Source organism: Hyperoodon ampullatus (genome assembly GCF_949752795.1).
Source record: "Hyperoodon ampullatus genome assembly, chromosome: 18".
In the NCBI taxonomy this organism is placed as follows: Eukaryota; Metazoa; Chordata; class Mammalia; order Artiodactyla; family Ziphiidae; genus Hyperoodon; species Hyperoodon ampullatus.
Genome location: NC_136931.1, coordinates 5091085 through 5106034, shown reverse-complemented (window position 1 = coordinate 5106034; position 14950 = coordinate 5091085). Strand labels below are relative to the sequence as shown.

General features: G+C 48.6%; 1 protein-coding gene across 1 annotated transcript in view; it reads right to left on the bottom strand.

Moving 5' to 3' along the window:
• Positions 1-14950, bottom strand: part of MBTPS1 (membrane bound transcription factor peptidase, site 1) — a gene marked incomplete at its 5' end in the record, with an annotated part of 37496 nt that overhangs the window by 10356 nt on the left and 12190 nt on the right. Inside the window, 10 exons of the mRNA XM_079723704.1 lie at positions 1331-1408; positions 2108-2232; positions 2977-3133; positions 3611-3726; positions 4194-4363; positions 4806-4994; positions 7811-7955; positions 11785-11946; positions 13274-13425; positions 14752-14854. Coding sequence (XP_079579830.1) covers positions 1331-1408; positions 2108-2232; positions 2977-3133; positions 3611-3726; positions 4194-4363; positions 4806-4994; positions 7811-7955; positions 11785-11946; positions 13274-13425; positions 14752-14854 — 1397 coding nt within the window. The remainder of the gene's footprint in view (positions 1-1330; positions 1409-2107; positions 2233-2976; positions 3134-3610; positions 3727-4193; positions 4364-4805; positions 4995-7810; positions 7956-11784; positions 11947-13273; positions 13426-14751; positions 14855-14950) is intronic.

The following is a 14950-nucleotide window of genomic DNA, read 5'->3' as shown; positions in this document are numbered from 1 at the left end:
AAGACCACCCTGGGCAGGACGGGGGCGGCTGCCACCTCCAGGAAGGGCAGAGGCAGCCCGGGGCACCCCGCTCCTCCCGCACCCCGGTCTGCTCAGCGCGCTCAGCAGCGTCACAGGTACCGATGCCAGGGGACATGGCGTCGTTTGCCTTCCTAGGTGATGGCTGTCTGTAGTAAAAAGGCAAAACTGAAAGTAAAGACCTTTCTTCCCTTCTAATTCTTCAGGGAACTTTAGGAGATGACTGTAATATTCTTTATGTTTACACTGTTAAGAAGTTCAAAGCACAGTCAACATTTTTCTAAAATTTTAGTAATCTGGCAATCACAGAGCAGAACTCATAAACAGCAACAAAAAATTCAAGCAACTTTGAAGACAGTCTTTAAAAAAAAAACCTACAAATATTCAAAAGCCCCTCTTCTCCTGTAGGAGAGTCAACTTATTTTGCAGTGGTCACTACACACATATTCCAATTAGTAGCAAGAGACTGTCTTATCTTTCTACGTATCCCCCAGAACATATTACACAAGATGTCTCACCTGAAGTAACATACACATACTGCAAAGAATTTTTTCAAAATCCAAACTGCTAATGGGTACAGGGTTTCTTTTCTGGTGATGAAAATGTTCTGGAATTAGGTGGTAGTGATGACTGCACAACTTGTGAAAACACTAAAATTCAATGACCTGCACACTTTAAAAGGGTGAATGTTATGGTAGGTGAATTACATGTAATAAACCTGTGATTGGGCTTCTCTGGTGGCACAGTGGTTAAGAATCCGCCTGCCAATGCGGGGGACACGGGTTCTATCCCTGGTCTGGGAAGATGCCACATGCCGCGGGGCAACTAAGCCCGTGCACCACAACTACTGAGCCTGCACTCTAGACCCCGCAGGTCACAACTACTGAAGCCCATGGGCTTAGAGCCTGGGCTCTGCAACAAGAGAAGCCACCGCAGTGAGAGGCCGGCGCACCACAACGAAAACCCAACGCAGCCAAAAATAAATAAGTTAAATTTAAAACAAAAACAAAAACAAAAAACTGTGATTAAAAAATGTGAAAGAGGGCTCCCCTGGTGGCGCAGTGGTTGAGAGTCCGCCTGCCAATGCAGGGGACACGGGTTCGTGCCCCGGTCCGGGAAGATCCCACATGCCGCGGAGCGGCTGGGCCCGTGAGCCATGGCCGCTGAGCCGGCGCGTCCAGAGCCTGTGCTCCGCAACGGGAGAGGCCACAACAGTGAGAGGCCCGCGTACCGCAAAAAAAAAAAAAAAAAAAAAAAAAAAGTGAAAGAAAGAAAAAGGGAAACCAGAAAGTATACGAATAGCATTCCTTACCTTGGTCCTTAAATGTCTGTGTTATCACTATGCCATCTTCTGGAAATTTAGCAATGCTGCACCCCGACGCGTAATACACTAGAAAACAGTCATTCAAAGTTAGAACCTAGAAACACTGAATGCTTTCATCAGCAGCTACTCATTTACCGCAGATGCAATCTTTAGACATTATGTATTTTCTAAAATCGTTTCTAATCTTAAGAGAGGAGCTGCTATTATTGCCTGGTCACACAAACTGCAAGTAATTACCCCAAAATTCAAGCTGAATTATTCTATTAATCTAAGGTTTCTGGGTAGATTTTAGAAGTTGGAGCTGTCAGACTTGGGGACAACCTAAGTCAGGATGAGCAGAGTTAGTGACAGTAACGTTCAAGACACTGTTTTAGAAAATAGCCACCAAAATGAAAGGGGGGGGACTTCTTAAATGAGATATGCAATTATTTCATAAACAGAATTTATACATTATCAGGGGCCTGGGGGGATATTGACCTATTTGGGAACATACAGGACACAAAGAACCTTACAGGTGGTACCAGAGTTAGGAATGCTCGCAGGAAGTATTTTCATTTTAAAAATCTGGACAAAAACTAGGGTTAACACCCAGTGTTACAGGTGCCCTTTGTGAAGACACTGATCAGTTCTCTCCACAGACCCTGCTTACTTAGGTGATATCACATCACTCTCTCTCTCTGAAACTCAGACGTCAAAGACGCACAGCCTGTGCTTGCCCACCTCTGGGAATGATGAGCCCTACTAAAAACAAACACAAAACCTTACTGTCATGGTTTGCCAAGGTAAAGTCCCCCTCATACAGGCCATCGCTGAATCCCATGTTCCAGACCGACAGCAGCTCATTCAGGGCTGGGATGTTGGCTCCTCCGGTGTCCGGCATCCACCACTGCCTGTGAAAGTGACAGGGACTTAATGAAGGACTAAAGCGTCCCACAGACGCCTGATATTTTTGTCACAAAGCTGACTTCTCCCACCAGAGTCCAGCCCCTCCACACTAGGTTTCCGCTAAAAACGAGCCTAACTGCCTGGGTTTCACTAGCACTGCAATGTAAATGCTCCTGCCAGCGTGCAGAATAAAGCAAAGCCCAATTTATTTCATGAAATGCACCACGTTTAACATAAACGCACTGCATACAGAGCCTACACCTCGAGAGGATCAGTAAAGGAAGAAAGAAGCTCATGAAGTTCAAGCCACAGACTCTAAAGAAAGAACATACATCATAAGGATGACATATTCACAACACGCTGGGAATCCTTCATCGATACCCAATCTACTGAAAGGTTTCTTTAAGTAACTGTTTTCTTGGCGCATTTAAATGTATACAGATTCGGTAAAGGAGAGGTGGGAGAGCGGGAGAGAACTAAACAGAAATTTAAAGCCGAAGGGTCTAAGATCAACAAGGACAAGGACCCCTTTCAGTGAGAACTTGGGTCAATGAGCAGTTAGTTTACTTCCTTCCCAAGCAACTTTCAAGAACATCTCTGCCAATGAAGAGAGCGCTTGCCCTCACCAGTCGCCAGAATCTGACAGCCGAAAAGACCACCGACAGGCCAAACAATCTACGTTTTTGCTGGGTGGAGTTTAATTCCCAGAAAGTCAAATTCCTTATCCAAATGCCAATTCATATCAGTACCTCGTGTTTTCGTCGTAAAACTTGACCTTCCTCATCACGGACGTGTTGTACCAGTCGCTGAAGACGATGAGCGAGAGGCCGTTGTCCACGTCCCTCCGGAGCTTGGCCACCTCCTCGGGGAAGTACTCCTCCTCGCTGTCCACCATGAGCAGCGTTCCTGAGGGACAGAGTGCCCGGGTGAGGACGGCCACCGCACCCACAGGGCACCACCGTTTCAGGAACACGGTACTTCACTGGCCTCAGCAACTCCAGTTACTGGCTTCTAGTACTTTGGCCTGTGCCCTGTTCCGCTTTAGAAGGGGGTGAAAAGGAAAGGATCAGGGTCCAACAGCCCGCGGACACCAGCCAGCTGCGGCCTGTCTCACTGGTGATGCTCTATGTGACGGACATTCACTCACCCGAAGAGAAGCAAAATTCTGTGCTACAGTTTCTTTTAATTAAAAAAAATAATACAACAGAAGTGTACAAATGTCCTCGTCCCCAGTGATTCTGAGAGCTTCTCATTTCAGCTGAGCTCTAGGAACATGGGCCACTCTCTCTGGTCCTGGCCGCCACCGGGAACGGGAGAGCCTACCCTGCCTCCACCCTTCCCCAGCGGAGCGGGACCGCCGGGCCGGCACCCCGTGTCCCTCACCGTACTGGTTAGCGTCAAAGCACGTGAAGGGGGAGCCGAGGACTTCGACGAAGTAGCCCATGCTTCTCAAGTGCTGATACATGTCCCTGAAGTTGGTGTGGATGTGGTCGCCATTCCTGCAACACAGGAAGCCCGGCACTAGAACTAACAGTCCTTACTGGGAATAAAAGCCGCGTGGCCACAGGGCGCATTTCTGAAGGAGCAGCTCCACTGCCCACAGAGGCCGGGGAGCCAGTCCACTGGCACGCGGGTCAGCCTCTCAGACCAGCTCTCTCTGGGCTGCATGTAAAGTGGGTGATAACCGGAAATCACCTGCACGGCACAAGCACGGAGGAGATAAGATGACGAGAAGGTGTGGCCAGAGAAATGTTTCGTAAGGGGCACTGGAGCATCCCTCTAGCGGCGGCGTGGGTGTGAAAGGCCAGCAACCACCTGCACTGGACAAGTTCAGCATGGCCACGCGGACATGCTGGGAGTGAACTAGGGTGGTCACACACAGGTGACCTTACATCACTGCCGCTGATCTCCTTTCCTCCCGTCCCCGCCCCGCCGAGGACAGGCGCCGGGCCTGGCGGCCACTTACCAGTCCAGAGGGTCGTTCTTCATCCTCAGGTTATCCCTGGGGAAGTAGCCGGGCGGGTAGCGCAGGTTGTGGTACTGGTCCCAGAGAATCCTCTTGCTTCGAGGAGGAGCGGGGATTATCTTCACCTTAACTGGGAGCCTCACTGTCGAGGTCTGCTCTGCGCTGTTGGACTGAAAAACATAGAAGAAATTTGAAACGTCCCTTCGGCTCAGAAGAAACTTTCAGGTTTTCAGGTTGGAAACCTCACTTCTATTTATCAATTTAACCCAAACAGAACCCAAGAATTTCTCACAACAACGGCAGGAGAGGACATTTGTGTATCATAATTAATTCCATTCAGAATTATGAATTCAATTATGAATGGTTTCAGAATTCAAATTTAAGGCACCTGGTTCCTAAAAACGACTAGACTGCATAGCATGAGCCCTACGTTTTACAATCATTTTAAGCCTGAAATGTGGCACAGAACAGCCCACCCACGCCCCGTTCACCAAGCGGGTTGTGACCGCCCCCTGCTCGCCAGGCCGGGACCCCGTGGACGGCGCCTCACGGCCCAGCGCCCGGTGCGCAGCCCCTCCCCCTTTCCCCACGAGCCCCCGCGCGCGCACGTACGTCCACCTCCGCCGGAGAAGCCACGGTGACCGTGACGTGCCCCTGTGCGACGCCTTCCCAGGAGGCGGCCTGCTTGGTGACGGAGATGGAAATGGCCAGGTAGCCCGACCAAGGCCACAGCACTGAGGAGTAAGAGAAAGCCACCTCGATGCTGTCTCCGTTCTGCGGTAAGTAGGGCTGCCACTCGGGCTGCGGGAGGAGAGAGGCAGAGGCTCGGGTGAGGAGCTCCGTCCGGGTCACCGCCCGCCCAGCCGGCACCACGCAGCCGCGCCCAAGGCCGCGTGCAGCGCCAGGCCGTCACCCACCGGAGGAGCCTAGGGACACCGCCGCTGACCAACCCCGCCTTTAAAGACAAGTTCCCCGCAAGCTTAAAAGGAGGCGGGGGGTGCGGACACACACGGCTTGACGAAGAGCTCGCATCTGCAGAGAACTTACAGAAAAGAATATTCCCAGGTTTGGGGTTAGATCTCAACTGGTTGTACGCTTAACGAATCACATTGTTTGAAAGGAATAAAATAATAAAACGACACGGCTGCAAAGTGTCACCAGTCAGGTTCCGAGCCAGCGACCGGGCAGGCGGAGTGCACGCGGCGCCCGGAGGAGGCCTCTCCAGGCTTGGGGGAAGGCGAAAGGGAAGCACGAGACGGGAGACGCACGGCAGCTCGCACAGCGAACCAGCGTTTCAAGCTAACCTGAACTACTCATTTCCCTCACAAGCCAGAGCGCAACGACGTACTCCCCCCCCAAGCAAGTCAGCACGTTAAAAAAAACTGTGAACAAGAAGAAAAATATTCGTAGGGCACAGCATCACGAACAGTGAGAAAGGACAGGGATTTTTAATAAAAGTGCTTTTCAGACCACTGGTTAACAAGAGAGAAGTTAACTTTTATCCATCGCTTGGAACACATATCAAGTTAACTCAACACAGGTGAAAACGTTAAATATTTAACAAGCATAAAAGGCAAGTGAGTAGAAAATAAAATTGAGATTTTTCTTATATTTCTGGAGGGATAAGCTTCTAATTTTTGAAACAGAAGAACTCACAAAAGATGAAAATTCAACTACATGAAAAAGTGAAACTTTTACACAACCCCCCCCCCCAAGTTTTTAAACCACCTCTAACATTAAAGAGACAAGAAAACAATCATCTGGGCAATCTTTTTGCATGACACACAACAGTGGTTAATCTCTCTATGAAATGAAGATCTTGTTCGGAGTGATAGGGACAACCTAAATTCTAGTGAAAAATGGGCCAAGGAAATGAAACACGAATTCACACAAGAGGAAATACAATCAGTAAACAAACATGCAGATACACACCTTACAAATCATTAAACAAGGTACCGACTACCCCCTGTAGATTTAAAGTTAAAAGATGAACCATGCAGAAACAAACCAAATGTCCACCGACTGACAAAGTGGGGTCTATCCATACAATGAACCACTAACAAAGCAGGGTCTTATCCATACAATGAACCACTTTTCAGCCATGAAAAGGAGTGAAGCACTATATACACTGCAATGCAGATGAGCCTCTTTAAAGACATTACGCTCAGTGAAAGAGGCCGGTCACAAAGACCACGTAACATACCACTCCATTTATAGGAAACGTCCAGAAAAGGTAACTCCATGGAGACAGAAGGGGTTAGGAAATGCCACGGTCTGAGGGAAGGGGAATGGGAAGTGTTAACAGGGGTTTCTCCTTCAAGTGATGAAAATGTTCTGGAATTATCCAGTATGATGATTGCATCACTACTTGTGAATATACTAATAACCACTGAACTGCACAATTTAAAAGGGTGCATTTTATGGCATGTGAATTTTATCTCAATATTTTAAAACCTCATGCAACTGGGAAAAAAAGGACGTACCACCAGAGCAGAGACACTACCCCTCTGTACACCACCAGTGGCAATCTGAGCTGATGCACCTCTTTTGAAAAGAATTTGGCATTACGTACCAAGAGCCATTAATAATGTTCCTGCCCTCTTACTTGGGATACTAATCCAGGGAGTTTATGTTGATAATTCAGAACAAAAGAAAACGATATATACTAAGATATTCAGTGAGATGTTTACAGCTGAAAACCACCTAACTGCTCAAGCAAGAAGAAACAGTAAGCACATTACGATTCAACAGTTCTACATAGTATTAAACAACCATTAGAAAGAACATTGGTGCTTACATATAGTAACATTTTTAAATGTTTATAACATGAGAACTGAAAAAGAAAAAAGACTAAATTTTTGTCTACCACACAAAGAAACTAAAAATATCTATTTCAGATAAGGGCTGGAAAAGATTTTTTTTTTTCCTTCAGGCAACTGACTTTATTCATCTCACAAAATCATAAGAAATGTACTTTCTGTGACAGCTTCATGGAAAGTGAAATCCTGCAATCAAGAAATAGATGAAATGAGGGACTCGGAAATGAAAAAGCAAGGATGAATACAGTAAGTGTTGGTGGGCACTGAGTCAATTTAAATACACCTAAATATTTAAACAACCACAGTAATTTGTTAGAAAATATGATTTGAACTTTCTTTTTCAAATAGTGGCTCTATTAGTGTGTAGGGCTGAAGTCGCTTTTCTGCTCTTTTTCCCGATCCTTTATTTTTGTGATAATGTTTATGTAGTAAGTGTAAAACAAGTTATAAACACAAAATTCAAATAAAGACCACGCCTTCTAAACATGAAGGCCCATGTGTCCTCATTAGACAATAAAATAATTATAAGTGAGCCTTTAATTATAGACGGGAAACTGTAAAAATGAAGATTCAAAGGCAATTAGCTGATTCAGGAGTCAAACTCAGGATGCCAAAGTAAAAGAGTAGCACACTGGCCTCATTACTATATCCCTGACTTACATATAAAGCACTCAGGGGAGAACAAACCACTACTTCCAATCCCCCGGCACCCAGACAGGAGGAGGACCTGTGCCTTTTAACTGCAGAAGTAAATCTGGGCCACGCCTAAGTTCACCGCTGGCCAGAGGGCAGCCTCACCTTGTCCACGATTCTTCCCGTGACACCCATGCCGTTGAGGATGGTGACGTTGACGATCGTCGGCATCCCTCCGTAGTAGATGGGCTGGGAGCAGTAGGGCCACATGTAGGGACACTCGGTCAGATCGATGTAGCTGGGGCTCAAACTGAAACCGAAAACCCAGTGTTGCAGTAGACGGCATTGGAAAGCCTCACGGGGCGGCCCTGGGCCTCGGAAGGGCCGGCCTCCAGGGCTGCCCTCGGCTGAGGTCTGGGAACTTGGCTTCAGAACACGCCCTGTGCTGGGGAGGCCTCCTGGCCAGCCTGCCTCACCGGCAGCACAGCGGGATGCGTGGGCGTCACCTCTCCCCTCTGCGAGCCTGGAATCTGGTGGCTGCGGCTGGTGGAGAACGAGTACGTGACCAGTCCCAGAGCAGACCTGGGACTCAGTCTCAAGGCACTGGAGCAAAGATGGACTTTTAAATAACTGGAGCGGGGACAAATGGGTGGTCATTCGGCAAAAGATAAAATTAGATCCCCACCTCAGACCATACACAAGAATAAACTCCAAATGGATCAGATCCCCTCAAGTAAATAAAAGAAAGCCAACAAGCATTAGAAGAAAACATGGGCGATTCCCTCCTTAACCTCAGTGCAGGGAAAGGCTTTCTGTGCCTCAAAATCCAGGGGCGACAGCAATGACAGACTAACAAATATGGCTGTTAAAAAGGAAAAAAACCACATGGCCAAAAACACTTTCACAAAGTCAAAAGGCAACCAACAAACTGGGAGAAATACTTGAAATAAAGGGTTACTCACCCTAACATAAGAACGCGTAAAAACCGAAAAGAAAAATGGTGAAAGAAATGAACAAACACTTCACAAGAAAGATATAAAAACAGCTCTTAGCTCTAGATGAAGTGTTCAAACTCACTCATAACCTGAGAAAGGCAAATTAGAACAACACTGAGATAGCACTTCTCACGTGTCAGACTGGCAGAAAGTAGAGCATGGCCGGACACTGCAGGTGAGGCTCCGGGCAGACAGGCAAGCTCCCACGGCACAGCCCTTCTGGAAGGGAAGGGAGAGACCTGGAAGAGTGCCCTCTGTTCTCACCTTGCACCCAGCAACCCCACTTCTAGGAATCTTCCCTGGAGACACACCTCCAACAAAACTAAAATGCACAGGCACAAGCAGCTTAAAATTACAAAATACTGGAAACAGTTTCAATGCCCATATATAGATATGTGCTTGAATAAACAAAGGTATCTACACTATGGAGCTGTAAAAAAAAAAAAAAAAAAGGAGAAAGATCTCTGTGAACCGACACAAAGTGATTTCCAGGATACTGTTAAATGAAAAAAGTACAAGAGAATATTTATAGTACTGCTGTCCTTCACGTAAGAAAGGGGATATACGATGGTAGGTATGTATCTGCTCGTGTGTGAAAAAAGAAATGCAAGGATAAAGCAAACACTGATGGCGTTGTTACGTGTGCGGGTGGAGGGAAAGGGGCGGGGGGAGCCACACCTGGCCAGGTGCGCTCCGTGTGCAGCCCCACCCTGAGAGCCACAACCCGACACACAACTAGTTGAAATCAACCAGGATGTGGGGGGATCCGAAAACAAACAGAAATGCTAACACATGAACTCAACTGCATTGAAAATAAACAGCAAAACCAGACTGAAAGGGCTGTGGTGGGGAGGAAGATATTAACCTAAATCACTTTGACAGAAGTAGACTACATGCTACAACAGCACGGTACAAGCTAGCAGTTCTAAAACTTGTCCACAAGTGGGTACCAGGACTGAGCAAATAAACATCGTGGCGAGTGCCAGCCAGGTTTCTGGCTGCTGGAGAAGGATAACCAGCAAGGAGGAAGACTCAAGATGAGGGCTGTGGCGTCAGGCGGGATCAGGAGACAGATGACTTCATGGACGTAGAAACAGGTACAGGTGTGTGTGTGTACACACACTCGCCAGCTCTGTCTGCTGAAAGGGCCTAGAAACCACTATGAGCACAGCTGCCAAGAGCACACCTGGTGCCCAGGTGTCCGTTTCTAAACCCAGTCTCCGATTAAAGGACCAGGGCTGCTCGGGCAAAGAACTGATACCAACACTGGGCACGGAAATGCTGCCAAAAAGTGAGGAAGTGCCCCCCAACTGATGGAGACATGCTGAAAAGACACGAGAGCCAAACCTGGGACAGATGAGCAATAAAATAAACACTGACACCAGTGGATTATAACCCACAGAGTAAAGTAAGTACCTCTGTGTCCACGCTGATATCACTGAATAAATTAGAGAGGAGGACAGCTCTTCCTTACAGCAGAATTTCATTTAATAAATGCAGAAGGGAATGAGAGAAACAGAAAATCACCATGGGACAATCTCTACAGTAAGAACTGTTACAGGGAGGAACCACAAAGGAGGCTAAACTCAGTGACGGAAAGTGTGTTAAGAAACAAGATCATCCGCTTTTTTTTTTTTTTAATGTTTATTGGAGCACAGTTGCTTTACAATGTTGTGTCAGTTTCTGCTGTACAGCAAAGTGAATCAGCTATATGTACACATACATCCCCTCTTTTTTGGATTTCCTTCCCATTTAGGTCACCACAGAGCACTGAGTAGAGTTCCCTGTGCTGTAAGAAACAAGATCACCTTCAAGGGCGTCCCCACCAGACACTTCGCAGTCACAAAGGGACAGTCACTGCAGTGGACACCTGGCAGAGCTACCCACGGCACCAGATCTCCTGCTGTGGAGCCCAGCTGACGGACGCCGGTGGACCCTCCACTACATCTGTGCCAAGGACTGAGCGCAGAGGGCACCAGGGTAGGCCCAGCCCTGGGGGACACAGGCGCCTCTACCAGGCGACTGTGGTTCAGGGAATCTCCGTGATCGGGGAGGTTTCAGACCTGTGCTGGGTGTGAGGGTCCTCCTGCCACTCCTCCCTCCTCGCCCCTTCATCCTTCATAGGCCCCTCCCCCAGGAGGTCTCTTGGCCGTCTAAGTCCACGTTGGCATCTGCTTCCTGGAGGGTCCAGCCTGACACATCACCTAAACTTCATGATGCAGGTGAGCACCACCCAGAATAAAAGGAAGGACACTGAGCCAACTGTCCCAACTGGAGGAGACCAAGGACACGCGATGACTGAATGCAACGTGGATGCTGGCCTGGATCCTGGACCAGGCCAAGGACAGGGGTGGGAAAAAATCTGGGTGAAATCCAAATACAGTCTGCAGGTTGGTAGATGGTAACATATCAGTGCCAACTTCCAGGCTCTGAGGCTTCTACTATGGTTATGTAAGTTGCTAACATCAGGGAAAGGTAGTAAAGGGTTTATGAGTCTTCGTGCACCAATTTTTAAAACTTTGTTGTAAATCTAAAACCATTTCAAAATAAGAAGTGAAAAAGAATTCTTGCCAAACATACAGAACCTCACTAATCACGAGAAAGCATCAGAGGACTCAGAGTCATGAATGACAAGACAGATGAACTGTCAGGGGTCTGGGGAGACCAGGGAGACATGGCAACTGCATGCAACGTGGGGCCTGGAGCCTGGACCGAAGGACACGAGGGGAGCCGGCCACTGCGCATCTGTCTGCAGACTAACCCCAGCACAGCATCAGGGTGCACCTGTTAGCTCTAGCAGAGGAATCATGGACTACCGAGGTGCTGGCCTGAGGGGAAGCCGAGGAGAGGGTATATGAGAATGTCCATACGATTTTTGCAGATTTTTGTAAACCTAAGGTTATTTCAAAGGAAAGTTTTAACAAAGTAAAAAGAAATAGGAAGTCACTACCTTAAATCCCTGACGTTACAAACAGCAGAACATGAGGAAGTGGGCAGCGCCCCAGCAGAAGCAGCACTGCAAAGCTCTCCCTGAGGCCCCCGAGCATTGTGTGATTGGGGCTGGTTCCATTTGGAGGCTAATACTCTGTGCCGAGGAGCCTGGTGCAGAGAAGAAAGACCTGTTCAAAAGGAAAGCACACCGACCTGGCCTGTGGCTTGTAGCTGCTGAGGATCTGGTAGGCTCTGAGGAGGTCCAGCTTGCCGTGGCCTTGTTCAAACATATTCACGCCGGGCAGCCTCCGCGCTGCTGCAATCAGGGCCTGCTTCATGCTGGCCGGATTCACCAGCTCACGTCTCTGGACTGTGCTGGGGGCAAATACCATATTCGCTCATTTTCTCTCAGCAACAGAATGAAAACCAGACTATCCCTACCCTGTACGTGTGCACTGTACGTGTGCAGTCATGTGACCTCCAATCTTGATCGGTATCTAACAGGAGCTTCTTCGGTAAAACTCATGCAAGATGCGAACGAACGTGCTCGTTTCTGCACCTGCCTCACCGCTCCTCAGCCTTCCGCGTGGCTTGTGAGAACATGGACTCTTGAGCTAGCGCCTGTTTTTACTAAATCGATCGGGAAAACACATCTTCCCACTAACTTAACAGTCGACCTCAGAGGTTGCAGGAGACAAGAACAGGTAGGAGTTACAGGCTCCGGACACGTGGACGCAGCCCGGCCGGGAGAAGGGAAGGATCGAGGTGGGTCCTGCGGGGACTCGATGCAGCGTGGCCAAGAGGCCCGGCCTCGGAGTGAGGCCCGCTGCGTCCACATGCTTGTTTTGTTTGGAGGCCTGTGTGTGACACGTCACCCTGGTGGGTCAGGCCTGGTAGAGGGCTCATCATCGGAACGCAGATGGACTCGGGTAGCGGCGCCCAGACATTCTCACTTGCTTTAGAACACCAGCATTAAAACACGCATTTTTGTGTATCTACATATTATAAATACAAGTAAATTTTAAGGCCCTAAATGCAGGGGAGAAAATCCAGTAAACTTAAGTAAGGAAAAACTGACTCTACTAAGTTGCTAAATATTTTTCTACAATGATGGGTGGTCGTGGTGTGTAGGTGGACCTTTTCTAATAGGTCTAGATGGGAGATCCGACTTAAGGAGAAGTGAGGGGAGGAAAGCGGCATCAAGTCTTACTGGCAGAAAAAAAGAACTGTTCACACTCAGCCACAGGTTGACAACCCCCCTCCCGCCGACAGCGCAAGACCAGGCTCAGGCTCTGGCTCCTCGCCGGGCTCTAAGGCTGGAAACGAAGAAGCACTTCTCTGCCGCTCGGCATCTGTTATGAGCTCCCTCTCACACCATAAAAGCACTTCTGACCCACCACAGAGGCATTTTAGCTGCTGCAGGGAGATGAGGAAAGCAAAAGCTTCCTCCCCACTGAACACATCTGTACATAGAGAAGCCGCTGGGCTGGGCACGGAAGACACAACGGCCTCCCCTCCTCGCTCCTCTGACAGCAGGAGGCTTGACGGGCTCATCTAACGCCCACAAAAACCATCTAAGAAAAAATGGACTCCTGCCTCTTCTGTAGAGGCGGGGTGAGGCCCCAGGATGTGATCTACATCCAGCCAAGCTGGTGACCTTACTGGTCCCGACGCCACCTCCTCCCAGCCGAGCCACACTCACCTCACCAGCAAGGTGACAGCGCCCGCCACCACTGGGGAAGCCACGCTGGTCCCCGAGAGCGCCCGGCACCCGCCTTTCACGCCGGAGCCCCTCACTCCAGCGCCGTAGGTGACAATGTCAGGCTTCATGCGGCCATAGCCTCCTGGCAGCTCCTGTAAACAAAAGCAGGGTGGTCTCTACCACGGCACACACACTGGCACACGGCCACGTGCAGTTATGAGTGAATAAAACCAGAACAGAAACGTGGGTCAGCTAAACACACTGTAACCTCAGTACAATGCTGGTTTTCATCTGAAATTCACTGCAATTCAGAAGAAGCTTAAAATGACAGTGTACAAAATAAAATTATTTTTGGTGCGTTTTGTAATGACCAGCATGACAGTAATGCCATAAAGCATTTTAAAAGTGAATGTTTTAAATTTCGCTAACATGCAAGGCTGAAAACTGGAAACTGATTTATTTCTAGATAATTTTAAAATTAGAAATATGCTAGAAAAATCAGAAATTTAAAATTAAAAATTAGGGGAAAAAAAAGAAACATTTTCCTTTACAAGGAAAAAAGTACGTGACATGACTGGATATTACAATCTGTCACCAGAGGGGAAAGGATGACTAAGAACAGTGAGTATATAACCGCACAAGTAACCTGGGATAAGAGTTTAACTGAGAACTCTCTCAAGCTTCCCAGAAACTGGGGCAAAATGAGAATTACAATAGGAGTTATATTCTGTAAGAAAGAAGTACACCAATTTGAAGTGAAAAAATCCTTCCCGGCAAATCAGGCATAAATGGACTCTGGATCCTCACATGTGGGACACTGAGCAGAGACGTCTTCACCTGCAGCTCCACAGATTATTCAGGAACGTTTCTCAAAATGCCGTCAAAACACAGGCCTCGATAAAGGCCGAGGACATGGCAGGGGGGTTGGAGCAGCAGGGGGACACGGAGGGCAGGTCAGGGTCCCCAAGTGCCGCCCGAGGGAGCACCAGCGACCCCAGCTCTGCTCAGATGGGAGGAGGAGTCGGCCACATAATTAAAGCTCACGCAGCTGAACTAATTACCTTGCTAGAGTCATTTCAATTTTCTCCAGCTAAATGCAATCATTCCCACGTTAGCGGAGCTGATATTAAGCCGTGCTCACTGGCTTCTCCTGCTTCCCAAGGCCAAAAAAAATCATCCCACCCAGCACGGAGGACTGCTGGTCCTCCTCCTACCAGTTAGGACCAGTGCACATGAATCCAACTGACCTAAATGACAAGTTACTCAGAAACAAGTTAAAAAGAAGTGGACCCGGAAAACACAGTAAGAACCGGCACCTGCCCGTTGGGCCACGGGGACATGGCAGACACGGAAGGCGCCAGAGCGCGTCCTCGCGGCGGGCTGCCTCCAGGCTGCTTTTCTCTCCGTGCTCACAGACAGCCCCGAGGCCCTCGCACGCGGCTCCCGCGGGCACGCCGGACTAAAGGAGCAGTGCCTACCCAGGTGGTCATTCCCCGCGACGAGAAGCGGGCGATGTTGTCCTCAAAGTCAATGCCGCCCACTCCGATCACATCCATCTGGTCAGCAGGGTTATTCAGAGTGCTGCATCGAGGCAAGAAAAAGACACAAAAGGCGGCGGAGAGGAACCACTCTAAATGAAAGATTCAAACAAGGGCGAGCAGCCCCAGAACAGTCGGA